The sequence below is a fragment of the Balaenoptera physalus genome (assembly GCF_965194825.1).
Source record: "Balaenoptera physalus genome assembly, chromosome: 1".
NCBI lineage: Eukaryota > Metazoa > Chordata > Mammalia > Artiodactyla > Balaenopteridae > Balaenoptera > Balaenoptera physalus.
Genome location: NC_138882.1, coordinates 47,542,739 through 47,561,364, shown reverse-complemented (window position 1 = coordinate 47,561,364; position 18,626 = coordinate 47,542,739). Strand labels below are relative to the sequence as shown.

The window sequence follows — 18,626 nt, the reverse complement described above, 5'->3', positions numbered from 1 at the left end:
TTTAGTTAATTTAAGACTCCGAATTAGAAAACCACCCCTTGGTGTGGTTTTTCAACATCTCTACCCAGAAAACTGTGTGGAAGCAATTCACTTATTTAACAGTTTGAGGTATTTAACATTTTCTTAAGAGTTGGAAGGAATCTTACAAATCATGTAGTCCTCGCCCTCGTATTACAGATCCCGGGGCTGAGGCCCAGAGCAGTTAAGTCAGTTGCCAAAGGTCAGGGGCAGGGCTCTGAATGACCAAACCCTGCTATGTGGCTGTCACAGTGGACTGAGCTTTCCTGACAGATGCTCCTCTACAGCCTGCTGGAGCTGGAGAGGATGCCTGGGGTCTGTTGGCTCCATCCCCAGCCTTCCAACCATGTGAATTTCCAAAAGCTACATGTGAATTTCCACAGGCTACCTTGGTTAGATGTGCATCTGGTTGGTTCTGGCAAGTCTCCAAGGAGAGATCTGCTGCTGGTCGGAGCTCTGCTGCCTGTTATCCTGAGCATCATTTCATCTCGCAGATGATGGGGAAACGGGGCCGTAAGGACCAGGATGACATTGCGAGTTAACTCCCACCTAGGATGCATGATGAACCCGTGGGGTGGGTGAAAAGCACCAACTGAATGAGGAGTTAAAGGAGCGAACACCAGTGATCAGTATCGAGTACTTTGTCACAGTTTCCTCAAAAGAAATCATTTTTATTCCTACGATTGGTTCAACTCAGAGCAACATTTTGTGCTGCAGTCACAATCTCCCACACACAGGTACCAGTAAATCAAGTTGAAAAAAGAAGAGAAGTAAACTGTTTCTAGATTGCTCCAGCCATTTAAAAAAAAAGATGGGTTGGCCCAAAAGTTTGTTCGGGTTTTTCATACCAGCGCATGGAAGTACCCGAACGAACTTTTTGGCCAACCCAATACCAAGGCACCAGTTTCAAAATGGGAGAAGCATTCTAAATGGGAGAAGCATTCTAAATAATACCTTGCCCCCAGATGTCTACTTCTGATGATCCTCGTTTATATAACATCTGACATCCAAGCCTCCAGCAAGTCAGCGAATTGGTCTAATCAGCTAAAAAAAAAATTAATATATAAGATTTCATAGATGGGAAGTAAACAGGGGATGGGGTTGCAGAGCTTCTTTATACATCAGGCTGTGTGTGTGAGAGACAGAGAGCGAGCGAGTGACAGAAACATTAGATATTAGTGAGGAAACAAGAAATGAGGCAGACTCTCTCTCCAGAAGCTTTGCATGGATGCAGTTTGGTGTGGGTGGGATCTGACTGCCTAGCTCTGACTCCCAGCCCACTTACTATCTTAGGCAAGTCATTTAGCTATTGCTTCATCTAAAAAGTGGGGATTGAAAATAGTTCCTACCTCTGGAGGTTCACGTAGTATTACACTACACAGCGCACGTAAAGAAAGCACTTCTCTCTGGCGCTTACTTTAAGAGTTCACTGCTGTTATTCCTGGGAAGCTCGTGGCCTAAGGGGAGGGCGTGCTGTCTTCCTAGAAGCCCTCCAGCCTCCTTCCCTAATAAGCAGCCACACAGGGCAGATGTGACACTCAGACATGGGACTTCAGATGCTTGAACAGCACACTGGGAAAATCGAGCCTGCTGTTGCTTTGGGGAAAGACTGACTCACGGAGCCGGAGGGCAGCCAGGGCTCCTGCAGCTTGCTCCACAGCCCCGCTCCAAAGAGGCTGGGGAGAGGCGAGTGTGGGCCCAGCGCAGCCCTGACCACGGCGCCTCCTGGCGGGGCTGAGGCTGCACAGGGACACACACTGGACGGGCTCGGAAGGGAGCCACTGGCCCGTGTGAAACAGCCCTGAGCTGGAGCATCCCCCTCCCAGAGCCTAAGGTGATTCCTGTCAGGGTCCCCTTTTTTGGATTCCTTCTGCGGTCAGGGAGGGACAGTTCTCTCACCAGAAGCTGAGCCCCCATTCCCCTGTCCTCCCAGACCTGTATCTTTCTTTCCCTGCAGAATGGGGCTCTCTGCTCTGACCCTCCCTCTGTCCAGGGATGACTCACATGCAGGACAGTGAATTGTTGCTGTTCCACAGGCACTGGGGGCCCCGGGCATCCCAATTATTCCTTTGCATGCTGTCCAGCTCACTGCCACCTCAGCCTCTCCCATTGTTGCAGGTTTGCAAGGATAAAATAGTCATTTTAAGGACTTGGGTTGCCACTTCCATTCCAAGCCTCTCTTCTACTATTTTTTTCCTTCTGGTTCCCTCCCTTTCCAGCCTGTGCACCAGCCTCACTTCTCCACTAATGAGCCTGAATCTGTTTTCTTATCCCCCTGCCCTTGCACTTCTCTCCTGGACTTGAACCTCTGTGCTGTGCCCTGGAAGCTGCCTCTTTCCTCTCCCCTCTAATTCCCTAAGGCCTGCACCCCTCATCTGTCCCCTCCCTGCTCAGCTGTGGGCATGGTTTCCTCCCTGTGCCCATCCTAAACAGTAATATCCCCTTCAAGTCTTCCCAATTCGTGCTGGCATTTTACAGAGCAGTTAAAACCCTTCAGACCACACCATCAATACAAATATCTCAACTCCTGTCTGAGAGTCTTCCCCAAACTGCCAGTTCCCTTTGGGAGAGGACACTTTGTCACAAGTTATTTTCTAAGCTTCTCTGAAGAACGGAGAGAGAGGGCTGTCCAGGACACTGAAAATCACGTTCCCTCATGAGCAAGAGCCCCAGACTCCTGCCCAGCCTCCCCTAGAACAGGAAGCACCCAGGGGAGCCCCCTCTGGACCAGCGGGGTGGGGCACAAAGCTGGTGTTCAGACACAGAGATTTGGTCAAAGTGCCCACAGCAGAGGAAGCCAAGCTGAAGAAACTCCAGGGAGGGGCAGAAAAATAAACTCAGTAAATTAAAAATAAAGAGAAACCAGTGTTCAGAGGTGATCCTTCATTCTTTCCATCCCTTTTGAGGTCATACGGGAGGGCGGCTTGGGGCTGTGAGCGGCCTCCCTGGTGTGGCAGGAGGGACCCGAGCTAAGATCATCTCAATATCAGTACACCTATGGGTGGAGGCAAAGACACAGGCCATCCTAGGCAAATCTATAGACCAGAAAGGAAGCCACTTTCCAGCCCAACAACAAATTTTAATGGAGCCATTCCACCACTTGCCTGGAACCCATTCAGTATTTAATAATTCTGTCAAATTCTTCCTGAAAGCACACCTAAACTCTTCATGCTGCAATTCAAGCCATTTCCTCATTCCGTGTGCATAATAAGAGAAGGCACCATTTTCTCCTCCCACTAGGAAGCCTGCACAAGCCTCTAAACCAGCCTCACCCACCAGGGGGCAGACACCAGAAGCAAGAAATATACAGTCCCACAGCCTGCGGAATTAAGTCTACAAATACCCTACCCTGGGACCAGCTGGTCCCCAGACACTGGGTGATGAGAGGGGAGTGGACTGCTGGGACACATAGGTCATCCCCTACAGCGGGGGCCACTTCTCCAAGGTCAAGAAACGTAACTAACCTTCCACACATATAAAAATACAAATAGAAGTTTAGACAAAATGAGATGGCAGAGGAATAAGTTCCAGACGAAGGAACAAGATAAAACCCCAGAAGGATAACTAAGTGATGTAGAGATAGGCTATCTACCTGAGAAAGCATTCAGAGTAATGATTGTAAGGATGACCCAAGAACTCAGGAAAAGAATGGATGCACACAGAGCAAGAAGTTACAAGAAGTTTTTAACAAAGAGTTAGAAAAAATAAAGAACAACCAAAGAGAGTTGAAGAATACAATAACTGAAATGAAAAATACAAGAAGGAATCAATAGCAGAATAAATGAGGCAGAAGAACTGATAAGTGAGCTGGAAGACAGAGTGGTGGAAATCACTGTCATGGGATAAAATAAAGAAAAAAGAATAAAAAGAAAAAAGCACAGTCTGAGAGACCTCTGGGACAATATCAAACGCACCAACATTAACATTATAGGGGTCCTAGAAGAAGAATAAGAGAGAGAAAGAGCCTGAGAAGATACGTGAAAAGGTAACAGCTGAAAACTTCCCTAACATGGAAAAGGAAACAATCACCGAAGTCCAGGAAGCACAGAGAGTCCCATACAGGATCAATACAAGGAGGAACACACCAAGACACATAGTAATCAAATTGACAAAAATTAAAAATAAAGAGAACATATTAAAATCAACAAGGGAAAAACAACAAATAATATACAAGAGAATCCTCATAAGGTTATCAGCTTATTTTTTAGAAGAAATTCTGCAGGCCAGAAGGGAGTGGCATGATATATTTAAAGTGATGAAAGGGAAAAACCTACAACCAAGAATACTCTACCCAGAAAGGCTCCCATTCAGATTTGATGGAGAAATCAAAAGCTTTACAGACAAGCAAAAGCTAAAAGAATTCAGCACCACCAAACCAGCTTTACAACAAATACTAAAGGAACTTCTTTAGGTGGAAAAGAAAAGGCCACAACTAGGTACAAGAAAATTGCAAGATGGGAAAGCTCACTGGGAAAGGCAAACATACAGTAAATGTAGGAAATCATCCACAGACAAATATGATTATCTAAACCAATAATTGTGAGAGGATGAGAGTACAAATGCAGAATCTTGAAATGCATTTGAAATGAAAAGACCAGCAACTTAAAACAATCATATATATACACAAATATCAAAACATACATATATCAAAACCTCATGGTCATGGTAAACAAAAAATGTATTAATAGATATATACACAAATAAGTAAACAGAATCCAAACACAACACTAAAGATAGTCGTCAAAATACAAGAGGAGAGAACAAAAGAGGAAGGGAAGAAAAAAGACCTGCAAAAACAAATCCAAAACAATTAATAAAATGGCAATAAGAACATACATATAGATATGTACATGGATTAAATGCTCTAACCAAAAGACAGATAGGCTGAATGGATACAAGAACAAGACCTATATATATGCTGTCTACAAGAGACCCACTTCAGATCTAGAGACACATACAGACTGAAAGCGAGGGGATGGAAAAAGGTATTCCATGCAAATGGAAATCAAAAGAAAGCTGGAGTAGCAGTACTCATATCAGACAAAATAGACTTTAAATTAAGACTGTTACAAGAGACAAAGAAGGACACTACGTAATGATCAAGGGATCAATCCAAGAAGAAAATACGACAATTGTAAATATATATGCACCCAACATAGGAGCAACTCAATATATAAGGCAAATGCGAACAGCCATAAAAGGCGAAATCAACAGTAACACAATAATAGTGGGAGAATTTAACACCCCACTTATATCAATGGACAGAACATCCAGATAGAAAAATCAGTAAGGAAACACAGACCTTAAGTGACACATTAGACTGGATAGACTTAATTGATATTTATAGAGCATTCCATCCAAAAGTAGCAGAATACACATTCTTTACAAGTGCACATGGAACATTCTCCAGAATACATCTCATGCAGGGTCACAAAGCAAGCTTCAGTAAACTTAAGAAAATTGAAATTGTATCAAGCATCTTTTCCAACCACAATGTTATAAGATTAGAAATCAACTACAAGAAAAAAACTGCAAACCGCCCCCCACATACAAACACCTGGAGGCTAAACAACCTGCTACTAAACAACCAAAACAATATGCTACTAAACAACTAATGGGTCACTAAAGAAGTCAAAGAGGAAATAAAAAAGAATACCTAGAGACAAATGAAAATGAAAACGTAATGATCCAAAACCTATGGGACACAGCAAAAGCAGTTCTAAGAGGGAAGTTTATAGCTATACAAACTTACCTCAGGAAACAAGAAAAACCTCAAATAAACAACCTAACCTTACACCTAAAGCAACTAGAGAAAGAAGAACAAACAAATCCCAAAGTTAGAAGAAAAGAAATCATAAAGCTCAGAGCAGACATAAATAAAATAGAGACTAAAAAACAATAGAAAAAAATCAATGAAACTAAAAGCTGATTCTTTGAAAAGATAAACAAAATTGATAAATCTTTAGCCAGACTCATCAAGAAAAAAAGGGAGAGGGCCCCAAATCAATAAAATTAGAAAGGAAAAAGAAGTTACAACTGACACCACAGAAGTACAAAGGATCATGAGAAACTACTACTATCAACTATATGCCAATAAAATAGACAACCTAGAAAAATGGACAAATTCTTAAAAAGGTACAATCTCCCAAGACTTAGCCAGGAAGAAATAGAATATATGAACAGACCAATCACAAGTGCTGAAATTGAAACTGTGATTTTAAAACTCCCAACAAACACAAGTCCAGGACCAGATGGCTTCACAGGGAAATTCTATCAAACATTTAGAGAAGAGTTAACACCTATCCTTCTGAAACTATTTCAAAAAATTGCAGAGGAAGGAACATTTCCAAACTCAATGAGGCCAGCATCACTCTGATACCAAAACCAGACAAGGATACTACAAAAAAAGAAAATTACAGGCCAATTATCACTGATGAACATAGACACAAAAATCCTCAACAAAATATTAGCAAACAGAATCCAAAAAGACATTAAAAGGATCACATACAATGATCGAGTAGGATTTATCCCAGGAATGCAAGGATTTTTCAATATCTGCAAATCAATCAGCATGATACCCTACATTAACGAATTGAAGAATAAAAACCATATGATCATCTCAATAGACGCAGAAAAAGCTTGATAAAATTCCACATCTATTTACAATAAAAACTCTCCAGAAAGTGGGCACAGAGGGAACCTACCTCAACATAATATAGGCCATATATGACAAACCCACAGCTAACATCATACGTAATGCTAAAAGCTGAAAACATTTCCTCTAAGATCAGGAACAAGACAAGGATGTCCACTCTCGCCACTATTATTCAACATAGTTTTGGAAGTCCTAGCCATGGCAATCAGAGAAGAAAAAGAAATAAAAGGAATCCAAGCTGGAAAAGAAGAAGTAAAAGTGTCACTGTTTGCAGATGACATGATACTATACACAGAAAATCCTAAAGACACTACCAGAAAACTACTAGAGCTCGTCAATGAATTTGGTAAAGTTGCAGGATACAAAATTAATATGCAGAACTCTGTGGCATTTCTATACACTAACAATGAAAGGCCAGAAAGAGAAATTAAGGATGCAATCCCATATATCATTGCATCAAAAAGAATAAAATACCTAGGAATAAACCTACCTAAGGAGGCAAAAGACCTGTACTCCAAAGACTATAAGACACTGATTAAAGAAAAATCAAAGATGGTACAAATAGATGGAAAGATATATCATGTTCTTGGATTGGAAGAATCAATATTGTCAAAATGACTATGCTACCCAATGCAATCTATGAATTCAGTGCAATCCCTATCAAATTACTAATGACAGTTTTCACAGAACTAGAACAAAAATTTTTTAAAATTTGTATGGAAACACTAAAGACCCCAAGTAGCCAAAGGAATTTTGAGAAAGAAAAATGAAGCTGGAGGAATCAGGCTCCCTGACTTCAGACTATACTACAAAGCTACAGTCATCAAAACAGCATGGTATTGGCACAAAAACAGAATATAGATCAATGGAATAGGGTAGAAAGCCCAGAAATAAACCCATGCACCTATGGTCAATTAATCTATGACAAAGGAGGCAAGAATACACAATGGAGAAAAAACAGTCTCTTCAATAAGTGGTGCCAGGAAAACTGGACAGCTACATGTAAAAGAATGAAACTAGAACATTCTCTAACACCACATACAAAAATAAACTCAAAACGGATTAAAGGACTAAATGTAAGACCGGATACTATAAAACTCCTAGAGGAAAACATAGGCAGAACACTTTTTACATAAATCGCAGCAACATCTTTTTGGATCCGACTCCTAGAATAATGGAAATAAAAATAAAAAAACAAATGGGACCTAATTAGACTTAAAAGCTTCTGCACAGCAAAGGAAACCATAAACAAAAAGACAGCCTACAGAATGGGAGAAAATATTTGCAAATGATGCTACTGACAAGGGATTAATCTCCAAAATATATAAACAGTTCATATAGCTCAATATCAAAAAAACAAACAACCCAATCAAAAAATGGGCAGAAGATCTAAATAGACATTTCTCCAAAAAATACATACAGATGACCAAAAGCACATGAAAAGATGCTCAACATCACTAATTATTAGAGAAATGAAAACCAAAACTATAATGAGGTACTACCTCACACTGTTCAGAATGACCATCATCAAAAAGTCTACAAATAATAAATGCTAGAGAGGGTATGGAGAAAAAGGAATCCTCCTACACTGTTGTTGGAAATATAAATTGGTACAGCCACTATGGAGAAGAGTATGGAGGTTCCTTAAAAATCTAAAAATAGAGCTACCATGTGATTCAGCATTCCCACTCCTGGGCATATACCTGGAGAAAACCATAATTGGAAAAGATACATGCACGCCAGTGTTCATAGCAGCAGTATTTACAATGGCCAGGACATGGAGGCAACCTAAGTGTCCATCAACAGATGAATTGATAAAGAAGATGTGGCACATATACACATATATATGTGTATATATATGATATACACACACATATATTACACAATGGGATATTATTCTGTCATTAAAAAGAATGAAATAATGCCATCTGCAGTAACACAGATGGACCTAGAGATTATCATACTAAGTGAAGTAATCCAGACAGAAAGAGAAATATCATATGATAGCACTTATATGTGGAATCAAAAAAAATGATACAAATGAACTTATTTACAAAACAAATAGACTCACAGACATAGAAAACAAACTTACAGTTACGAAAAGGGGAGGCTGGGATAAATTAGGAGTTTGGGATTAACATATACATACTACTCTATATAAAATAGACGACCAAAAAGGACCTACTGTATAGCACAGGGAACTATACTCAATATCTTATAATAACCTATAATGGAAGAGAATGTAAAAAAAGTATATATTCACATACATATACACATATATAATTGAATCACTTCACTGTACATTGAAACAAACATAACATTGTAAATCAACTATATTGCAATAAAAAAAATTTTTTTTAATTAAAAATTAAAGAGAAGGCACCATTTTCTATGTAATCTGTTAACACAATGTACTAAAACCTATCATTTCTCTCTTTTCCAAGCAGGCAAAAACAAAACCATAAACAACATACTGGCCACCACTGGCCAGACTCTTCACCCTTGTCTCAGCCACTCTGCTCGATTTAGGGAATGCCATCAGCCCACTCACAGGGAGGCCCCTCCCATGTCACTGGTCTCGCCTCCTGGCTCCCCTCCTACTGACACATTTAATCAGGAAGTCTCCAGAGGAGGAAGGTTCTCTCTGAGATAACAAACATCCCCACAAAGCATAAAATATGGGTGAAATGATTATTTCCAAGGCTGCCTGTGCTGAGCTTTCTGAACAGATCATCCATGACATGCTATTTTATCAAATGACCAGCCTCACTTTAACTCTCACTTTGTCACCAGTTAAATCCTCACTGAATTAATTTCTTGTCAGTCATAAAGATCACTTACTTGGAAAGAATGTCTTGAAAGCACATTGTAGAAGCCTCTTGGGAAAACTCATCTTTATCTTACAGTTACTAATTAGATGGATTTGTTCCAACTGTAAGTGAAAATATTCCCATGTGCGTAGCTGAATGGGAATTTTGTTTCCGACACCAACATTTTACTGGAAATCTCTGCATTGTCTGTCAGGAGAGTAACCAAACTTAGAATTTCCCCCAGAAACAATGGCCTCTGCATTCGTGAGGATAGTCTGGAGCAGGAGGGTAGCTGCCTTGCCTTGCCATCATTATCGGGTCTCAAGACTGTCTCCTGTCAATAACCCCAACACATAGCTGACTCTTCGGTCCTACCCAGCTCCCCATCACTCCCTAGTAGGCCCTTCCACAGCCCCATACCTTCACAGTGCCTGGAAACCATTCCCACCCTCTGTGCCCAACCCTCCTCCCTCTCCTAAACTCCCATTCATGCTCCCAAACCCAACACAACTGTCACATTCCCAGCAAAGCTACCCCCAATGACCCCCTCCTTCAGCAGAACCAGGTTCCCTGGGTCCTATGGCCCCTTTTGTTCCAGCCTCTGAAAGAAAGCCATCCTACTTACATGGCTGCTCCCTTGGACCATAGACCCCACAGCAGTAGGGGCCTTTTCTAGACCTCTGAGCATCTCAGTGCCCAGCACAGGGCCTGAAACAAGGGAGCGCTCACACCTGGTTTTTGAGGTTTTGGGGGAGCTTGAGCTGAAATACAGGGGGTCATTGAGGCCAACATGGGTTCTCCTTTTTTTGCCCCAAGATAAATCTCTTTGCCCTGGGACAAACATTTCAGTATCTTTTGATGAATGGATAGATAGGCTGACCAATAGCACAGAAATGCAAGATGAAACCTCCGTCATCACCCTCCCACTGGAGGCCTAGAATCCTTTTTGGCTTACCCACCTCTCCAGCAGTCTAAAACATCTCTCACTGAACAGGAAGGCTGGTGACCACCCTCTGTTCTTTGCCACAGGGATTGCATAGCAGCGATGATTACCTTTGGCCTCTGACATCCTTGGCCAGTGCAGACCTGGAAATTCCAGCAGTGTTGGCTGTTGACCAGCGTTGGAGGAACCAATGAACAATCATAGAGTTGCACGTTTTTTAATTTTTCACAAAGTGCTCTAGAAGGCAAGTAGTTTATCACTTCCCTACCCTGAAATGACAGAGCATGAAAGACAGTGTAGGATGCTGGGATGCTGGCTCTTATTTTCCAGAGTTCCTGGAGCAGGCCCCAGTGAACAAAGCAAGGCCCGTGCAGTGTGTCGTCTGCATATTGTAGACACTCAGTCCACACTCAGCAGCACCAGCACTGCTGAAGTCAGGGCCGTCCATCCAGAAGATTACACCTTGGATCTCAAGATCCAGAGAGGGTTTAACTTCCAGAGGCAGACAGCAGGTGCCATGATGGAGGCAAAGTCCTCTGACACTGTGAAGGTCTAATGTCTTGACTTAAGGCTAGACGGGAGGCAGGAAAGAATAATGAGGTCAAGGAATCCCTGGATTGCTGAAGAGATGACCTTCTAAAGAAATGCTGCGTCTGCAGCTCACAATGTTCACAATGAAAGAACACTGCTTGGGATTCTAGACCTGAGTGGAGAAAAGCAACGGCTGGGCTAACAGAGCCAGAATTTTATTCACAGTAGAACAGTCCTAATCTAAAATTCTAGAATTTATGAACAATGTCTTTTAAGAATGAGAATTCATAAACCCACCAGGCCAGCTGACAGGGAAAAAGAAAAAATAAAACACCTATATTCTCTATGAAACATAACCACACAAAAATTAATTAAATCTTCCTCCACTCCCAATACCATAGCCACTGCCCACCCCTTTAAAAAAAAAAACATGAAATTCACACACATTTGCACACACTCAAATACACAAACGAAGTACAACATACCCAAGGAAACCTTAGAAATCGACTAAGGGTTTTTCACTAGCTCCCCAGATGCTCTGTTTTTCTAGACAAAGAGTCAAGCTCTGATAGCTAAGTCTAAGCAGTAAAAATCAGGCAGCTGAGATCCCTTCCCTCAGTCTCCTGGCTTATTGGTCAATGCAGAAGAACCAACCATAAGTCAAGAGGGAAGGCCAAGGCTGGTGTTCTGTGGAAGAAAGCCTGCCGGGTTGTCCTGCAGCCTGGGGCCCTCATGGGGAGCAGGGAGCTTGGTGCACCCAGCAAGGCCACCCACGGGTTCTGCTCCAAAGCATGAAGCTCAGAGTCAACACCCAGGACATGGAGAGAGGAGCGTGTGTGGACGGGATGCTTGGGGAGGGGATTGCTGGAGACCAAGTTTTACTGCTTGCAGGCATGAGAACAGAAACCTAAAGCAAACCATCATGAGATATCCAAGGATCACAGATTGTGGAGCTGAAACAGATGATGTAGTCCAACTCTGCATTTTACATAAAATCCATTTATGAAGAAAGCAGAGAGGTGGTCTGCCCAGGATCCTGACTCCAAGGATTCCCTGGTTGTTGGTCTAACTCAGTTGATCAATCCATTGTTTCTAACCAAGGTCTCTCACCTGAGGTGGAGAATCATTTGTTTCCAGAAGGTTAGAATCTCCCACTCAACAGGCCTCCCTGTAAGAGTCAGGCTGGGAAATGCAGAAGAACCAGATTCTGGAACCAGCGTGTCTACACTCACCACTTCCCAGGGGGCAATAAAAGCCTGACACATATGTTTCTCTGCCTTATCCTACAGACATTTCCCCCACATTTTGTAAAATAAATAATTCAAAATAGAATGAAAATCCCAGGCAAGGACTGTTTCTGGCCTGAAAACGTGCTCTGCCTCTTAACAGTGACTCATAAAACTCACACCTGCAATTCACTCCCAGGCTCAGGGAGGAGGGGACAGTCTGACGTGCTGGGGCAGCACATGAACCCCCGGGAAAGCAATTACACACCAGTCCCAGCCCCTTATATATTAAATTTATCTTCATAAATAGAGCATCCCAACTCAAGTGACCATAATAAAGAAGGCCAAAGTTTGAGTGTTTTCCTCAAATATCTACACAAACCCTCAAATATCTATGAAACTATATCCTCACGGCAAACGGACACCTCTTCATGGGAGCTTCAATTGCCATGATAGTCAAATGCCAAGTCACACACAGACCCAAATACCCATCCCTGTTGGGTAATGGGGACTAAGATGAAAAAGTCACTTTGCAATAAGGCTCATGGCAAATGCCTTTAAAGAAAAAGCCCAATTAATTTGATTTTAAATGATCTGATTCCCCCTCCCCCACACCCCGAACTTGGAACATACTCAAGTTTTCAAGGTCACATCTATGACATAAAATGGGCCCACTAGACCAACAAATGTGGTCCAGTTGACTTGGCTGCCAGGCCTACCCATTTATTGATGTGATAGTGTGGTGATCACCTTTCCCTTGGACGAATCTCTGAGCCATGCTGTTCAACCTCAATGTGGGAACCAGTATCATATGGGTAATGAACTGAGGGACAAGGTGTCTGGATTGAAGTTCATCTTAATGGTTGCCATAAAGCCTATTTTCTAGCCATCTAGGAAATTTGGGTTTAGTTTCCCTATTCTCTTCCCCTGTCAAAAACATACTAATTTTGATCAATCACATTAGACCACTTTGGTTAGATGATCCTGACCACGAAAAGAAACTGGAACAAACATATCAACAGCCCATTAGGAAAACCAAAGGGCAGTAAACCCCCCATGGAGCCCTCATAGCTCATCTCTCGAAGGCACAGTGTCCAGGGAGGTTGGCGGTGGCAGGGCCTCTGTGTTCTTGGCATTGCGGTAGATGTGACCTTGCTTCCTGGACTTCCAGGCATGTGTCCTGTCCCAGTCAGTGGCCACTGTCTCATTGTCCCAGATGGTTGAGGTCTCCGTGTCACTCAGATACCCTGGCTGGCCTGTGTAGTGTGTTGGGTAGATGAGCAAGGGTTCTGCAGAGAAGGCTTTCAAGTCCCTGGATTCGTAATGCTCCATGTACTCAGCACTGAAAACAAGAGGTGTACAGGTGGGTGAGGGGGCAGGACACTTACAGAACAGGGGAAAAGAGCCCCACTTGTTATCTCTTAAATTCTCATAGATTCATTTGATTATTTTTCAAGTTGTGTCCTGTGTGGAAAATTTTAGTCTACGAACACAATACAGTTTTCTTTAAAAGCTTTCAGATGGTCTAAACATATGCACAAAGAAAAAAGTCAGGATGTTTCTGTTGTATTTGGATAGACTAGATTAAAAATGAATTTCAGGTCTTATTCTAAAAATTAAGGATTAAGCTCTGTTGGACCATAATAATAAATAAATGTGATCACTTTGTAGAAAATGCTCTGTTCCAGGATTAATAAATTAGATGGCTGGGAGCTGGATGGCAGTGAAGGGTTGAGTGATGTGGTGTAGGCTTGGAGGCACACCAGCGTGGCTTTGCATTCCAGCGACAAGTGAGTGTAAAGTGGAGGGACGACTTGCCCTCCCTCCCAGGGCTCCTGTGCAGATTTCATGAGGTGACATCTGCTTGGCTGCTAGGTCTCAATTTCTGTTGAGGGGATGATGACTGACCTCCATGTTTATGTTGGGAAGCAGAGATAAAAATCAGTCTCCGACATGTTGTCCATCTTTACTGAAGACAGGAGACAAAATGAGCAAGACGCAGGACAAGAACACTCAACTGCTAACATGAAGACCATCTAGGGAGGAATCACCCAGCAACTGAGAGAAGAAGCCAAGGTTAGAACCTGGTCTTCTGCTCCAGTAATGAATTTAAGGAAGCATTGATCAAGCAGCTATTATGCATACAGTTTGGACTAGGCTCTAAGGACACAGAGATAAAAGATGGTTTCTGCCTCAGGGGCTCATAGGTTATTAGGGAGACTGACACATAAACCCGTAATTTACCATGCCCTTGATAAGCACTAGGTCAGAGTGAACTCCTGGGCTACAGGAACCCTAGCATCACACTGCCTTCTTCTATGGACACCTTGCTCAGAGGCCACCTCCACTCTCCCTGAGCCTCTAACACATCTCTGTGATTGCACGTATCACAATATATCACAATGACTCTTCTCGAGTCTGGGTTCCTGACTAGCCTGTGAGCTACTGTCTGGCCAACAGTACACACAATGAACTAAGAAATGAACAGAAAAATCTGAGGTGTTTAGGAAGATGACCTTCACCTTGAGGTGTATATGGGTTTATGGAAGTAAGAAAATCAGAGATGAGAGGACTGAGCAGATTATGTCCAGTTAAACTACCCGCTGGGTATTAAAGAGGACTCCTATGCAAGACTCACCATTTCTGCCTCATCTTCCCCATCTGTAAAAGGGGATAATCACTCAAATCGGCCTCTCTGGGTCATGATTATGGAAAGATCACGTAGGAAAGTAGTACCCCTTAAAAAATATTAAGTATTACCCAGAAACCAAGTAGCATAATTCATGAATGGATTGTGCTCAAGGGATAGGCAGGCAGTTCAGGGTAACTCACACAGGATGCTTGTTGTACATGATTGGCAGAAACTCATCCACTGGTAGCATCTTCCCAAAAGGATTGGCTCCAACAAGCTTCTGTGCTCCTTCCAGAGAGATGACATAGCCCAGAGTCCAGTAAGAATAGTCAGCTTCGACCAGATTTACCACATTGGGCACAGCTTTCTCTGGCTCTTTTAGTTGCATCCTCTTCCTGCCAATATAACTAAAAGGAAATGGGTGGAGGAGAAAATTCCAATTTTAGTATTAGACATCCATAAGAATGGAGCACAGCTTTGCAGACTTTTGAAAGCTTGGACCAAGTGTGTCTTATTTAAATGTATCACACAACAAGGCACATGACATCAACCATGGCTGTCATCTCCCATCAATGGGGCCATTTCTGTGGCTCCACTTATCAACATCCCAACTATTCTTGCCTAGCAGACTGTTAAAGTGTGAAAGTTGAGATGTAGAGATTAAAAGATCTTTCAGAGGTTGGAGACAAGATGGCAGAATGGAATGACTTGAGCTCACCTCCTCTTACAAAAACACCAAAATCACAACTAACTGCTGAACAACCACCAACAAAAAAGACTGGAACCTACCAAAAAAGATATTCTACATCCAAAGATAAAGAAGAAGCCACAGCAAGATTGTAGGAGGGGTGCATCTGTGATACAATCAAATACCATACCCACTGGGTGGGTGACCCACAAACTGGAAAATAATTATATTGCAGCGGTTCTCCCACAGGAGTGAGAGTTCTGAGCCCCACATCAGGTTCCCTGTTCTGGGAGCTCTGACATTAGGAGGAAGAGCCCCCACAGCATTTGGCTTTGAAGGTCAGCAGGGCTTGATTATAGAAACTCCACAGGACTGGGGGAAACAGAACCTCCACTCTTGGAGGATGCACAAAAGGTCTCATGCACAGTGGGAGACAGGGCAAAAGCAATGACTTCAGAGGAGCCTGGGGCAGAGCTACCTAATGGTCTTGGAGGGTCTCCTGAGTAGGCAGGAAAGAGGCTGTGGCTCACTGTGGTGACAAGGACACTGGTGATGGAGGTACTGGGGAATACTCATTGGTATGAGCTCTCCTGGAGGCTGCCATTTTGACACCAAGAACTGGCCCCACACAAGAGCCTGTAGGCCTACAGTCTTCCTGAGCCCACAGCTGCGTCCAAACACACCCCTTGACACAACCCTGACCACCAGAGAGACAAGACCCAGCTCCACCCACCAGTGGGCAGGTACCAGTCCCTGCCACCAGGAAGCCTGAACAAGCCTCTAGACCAGCCTCGCCCACCAGGGGGCAGACACCAGAAGCAAGAGGAACTATAGTCCTGCAGCCTGTGGAAGAGAGACTGCACAAAAAGTTAGACAAAATGAGATGGCAGAGGAGTACATTCCAGACGAAGGAACAAGATAAAACCCCAGAAGAGCAACTAAGTGAAGTGGAGATAGGCAATCTACCTGAAAAAGAATTCAGAGTAATGATAGTAAAGAGGATACAAGATCTCAGAAAAGGAATGGAGGCACAGACTAAGAAGATACAAGAAATATTTAACAAAGGACTAGAAGATATAAAGAACAAAGTTGAACAATACAATAACTGAAATGAAAAATAGACTAGAAGCAATCAATAGTAGAATGAATGAGGCAGAAGAAAGGATAAGTGAGCTGGAAGACAGATGGCTAGAAATCACTGCTGCAGAACAGAATAAAGAAAAAAGAATGAAAAGAAATGAGGACAGTTTAAGAGGCCTCTGGGACAACATTAAACTCATAAATATTCACATTATAATGGTCCCAAAAGGAGAAGAGAGAGAGAAAGGGCCTGAGAAAATATTTGAAAAGATAATAGCTGAAAGCTTCCTTAACATGGGAAAGGAAGCAGTCACCCAAGCCCAGGAAGTGCAGAGAGTACATAGAGGATAAACCCAAGGAGGAACATGCCGAGACACATAATAATCAAATTGAGAAAAATTAAAAACAAAGATAAAATATTAAAAGCAATGAGGGAAAAGCAACAAATAACATACAGGGAATCCCCATAAGGTTATCACCTGATTTTTCAGGAGAAACTCTGCAGGCCATTAGTGGCATGATATACTTAAAGTAATGAAAGGGAAAAACGTACAACCAAGCATACTCTACCCAGCAAGGCTCTCATTCAGATTTGATGGACAAATTAAAAGCTTTACAGACAAGCAAAAGCTAAGAGAATTCACCACCACCAAACCAGCTTTACAACAAATGCTAAAGGAACTTCTCTAGGTGGAAAAGAAAAGGCCACAACTAGAAACAAGAAAAGTATGAATGGGAAAGCTCACCAGTAAAGGCAAACATACAATAAAGGAAGAAAATCATCCACACACAAATATGGTATCAAAACCAGCAATCATGAGGAGACTACAAATACAGGATATATGAAATGTACTTGAAATTAAGAGACCAGAAACTTAAAACAATCTTGTATTTATATAGACTGCTATATCATTGTAACCACAAACAAAAAAAAAATCTACAATAGATATACACACAAATAAGAGAAAGGAATCCAAACAAAACACTAAAGATAGTCATCAAATCACAACAGAACAAAAGAGGAAAGGAAGAACGAAGACCTACAAAAACAATTCACAAAATGGCAACAAGAACATACATATAGATAATTACCTTAAATGTACACAGATTAAATGCTCCAACCAAAAGACATAGATGGGCTGAATGGATACAAAAACAAGACCCATATATATGCTGTCTACAAGAGACCGACTTCAGACCTAGGGACACATACAGACTGAAAGTGAGGGGATGGAAAAAGATATTCCATGCAAATGGAAATCAAAAGAGAGATGGAGTAGCAATTCTCATATCAGAAAAAATAGACTTTAAAATAAAGACTATTACAAGAGACAAAGAAGGACACTACGTAATGATCAAGGGATCAATCCAAGAAGAAGATACAACAATTGAAAATATATATGCACCCAACATAGGAACACCTTAATACATAAGGCAAATGCTAACAGCCATAAAAGGAGAAATCAATAGTAACACAATAATAGTGGGGGACTTTAACATCCACTTACATCGATGGACAGATCACCCACACAGAAAATCAGTAAGGAAACACAGGCCTTAAATGACACAATAGGCCAGATAGACTTAATTGATATTTATAGAGCATTCTATCCTAAAGCAGAATACACATTCTTTTCACGTGCACATGGAACATTCTCCAGGATAGATCACATGCTGTGCCACAAAGTAAGCCTCAGTAAATTTAAGAAAATTGAAATCATATCAAGCATCTCTCTGACCACAACACTATGAGATTAGAAATCAACTTCAAGAAAAAAAACAACTAAAACAAAACAAAACACAAAACGCGTGGAGGCTAAACAATGTGCTACTAAGCAACCAATAGATCACTGAAGAAATCAAAGAGGAAATCAAAAAATACCTAGAGACAAATGAAAATGAAAACGCATTGATTGAAAACCTATGAGATGAAGAAAAAGCAGTCCTAAAGGGAAGTTTATAGCAATACAATCCTACCTTAGGAAACGAGAAATCTCAAACAACCTAACGTTACACCTAAAGCAACTAGAGAAAGAAGAACAA

At 41.9% G+C, this 18,626-nt stretch overlaps 1 protein-coding gene across 3 annotated transcripts in view; it reads right to left on the bottom strand.

Annotated features, from left to right (window-relative positions):
• Positions 1–10,537: 10,537 nt before the first annotated feature.
• The window catches only part of COLGALT2 (collagen beta(1-O)galactosyltransferase 2), a 141,143-nt gene continuing 133,054 nt past the window's right edge, over positions 10,538–18,626 (bottom strand). For all 3 annotated transcript variants that reach the window (XM_082473169.1, XM_082473168.1, XM_082473170.1), the window contains exons 11-12: positions 15,016–15,222; positions 10,538–13,525 (exon numbers count right to left, since the gene is read on the bottom strand). In XM_082473169.1, the coding sequence (XP_082329295.1) occupies positions 13,249–13,525; positions 15,016–15,222 (484 nt within the window). In that variant the 3' untranslated portion in view covers positions 10,538–13,248. The remainder of the gene's footprint in view (positions 13,526–15,015; positions 15,223–18,626) is intronic.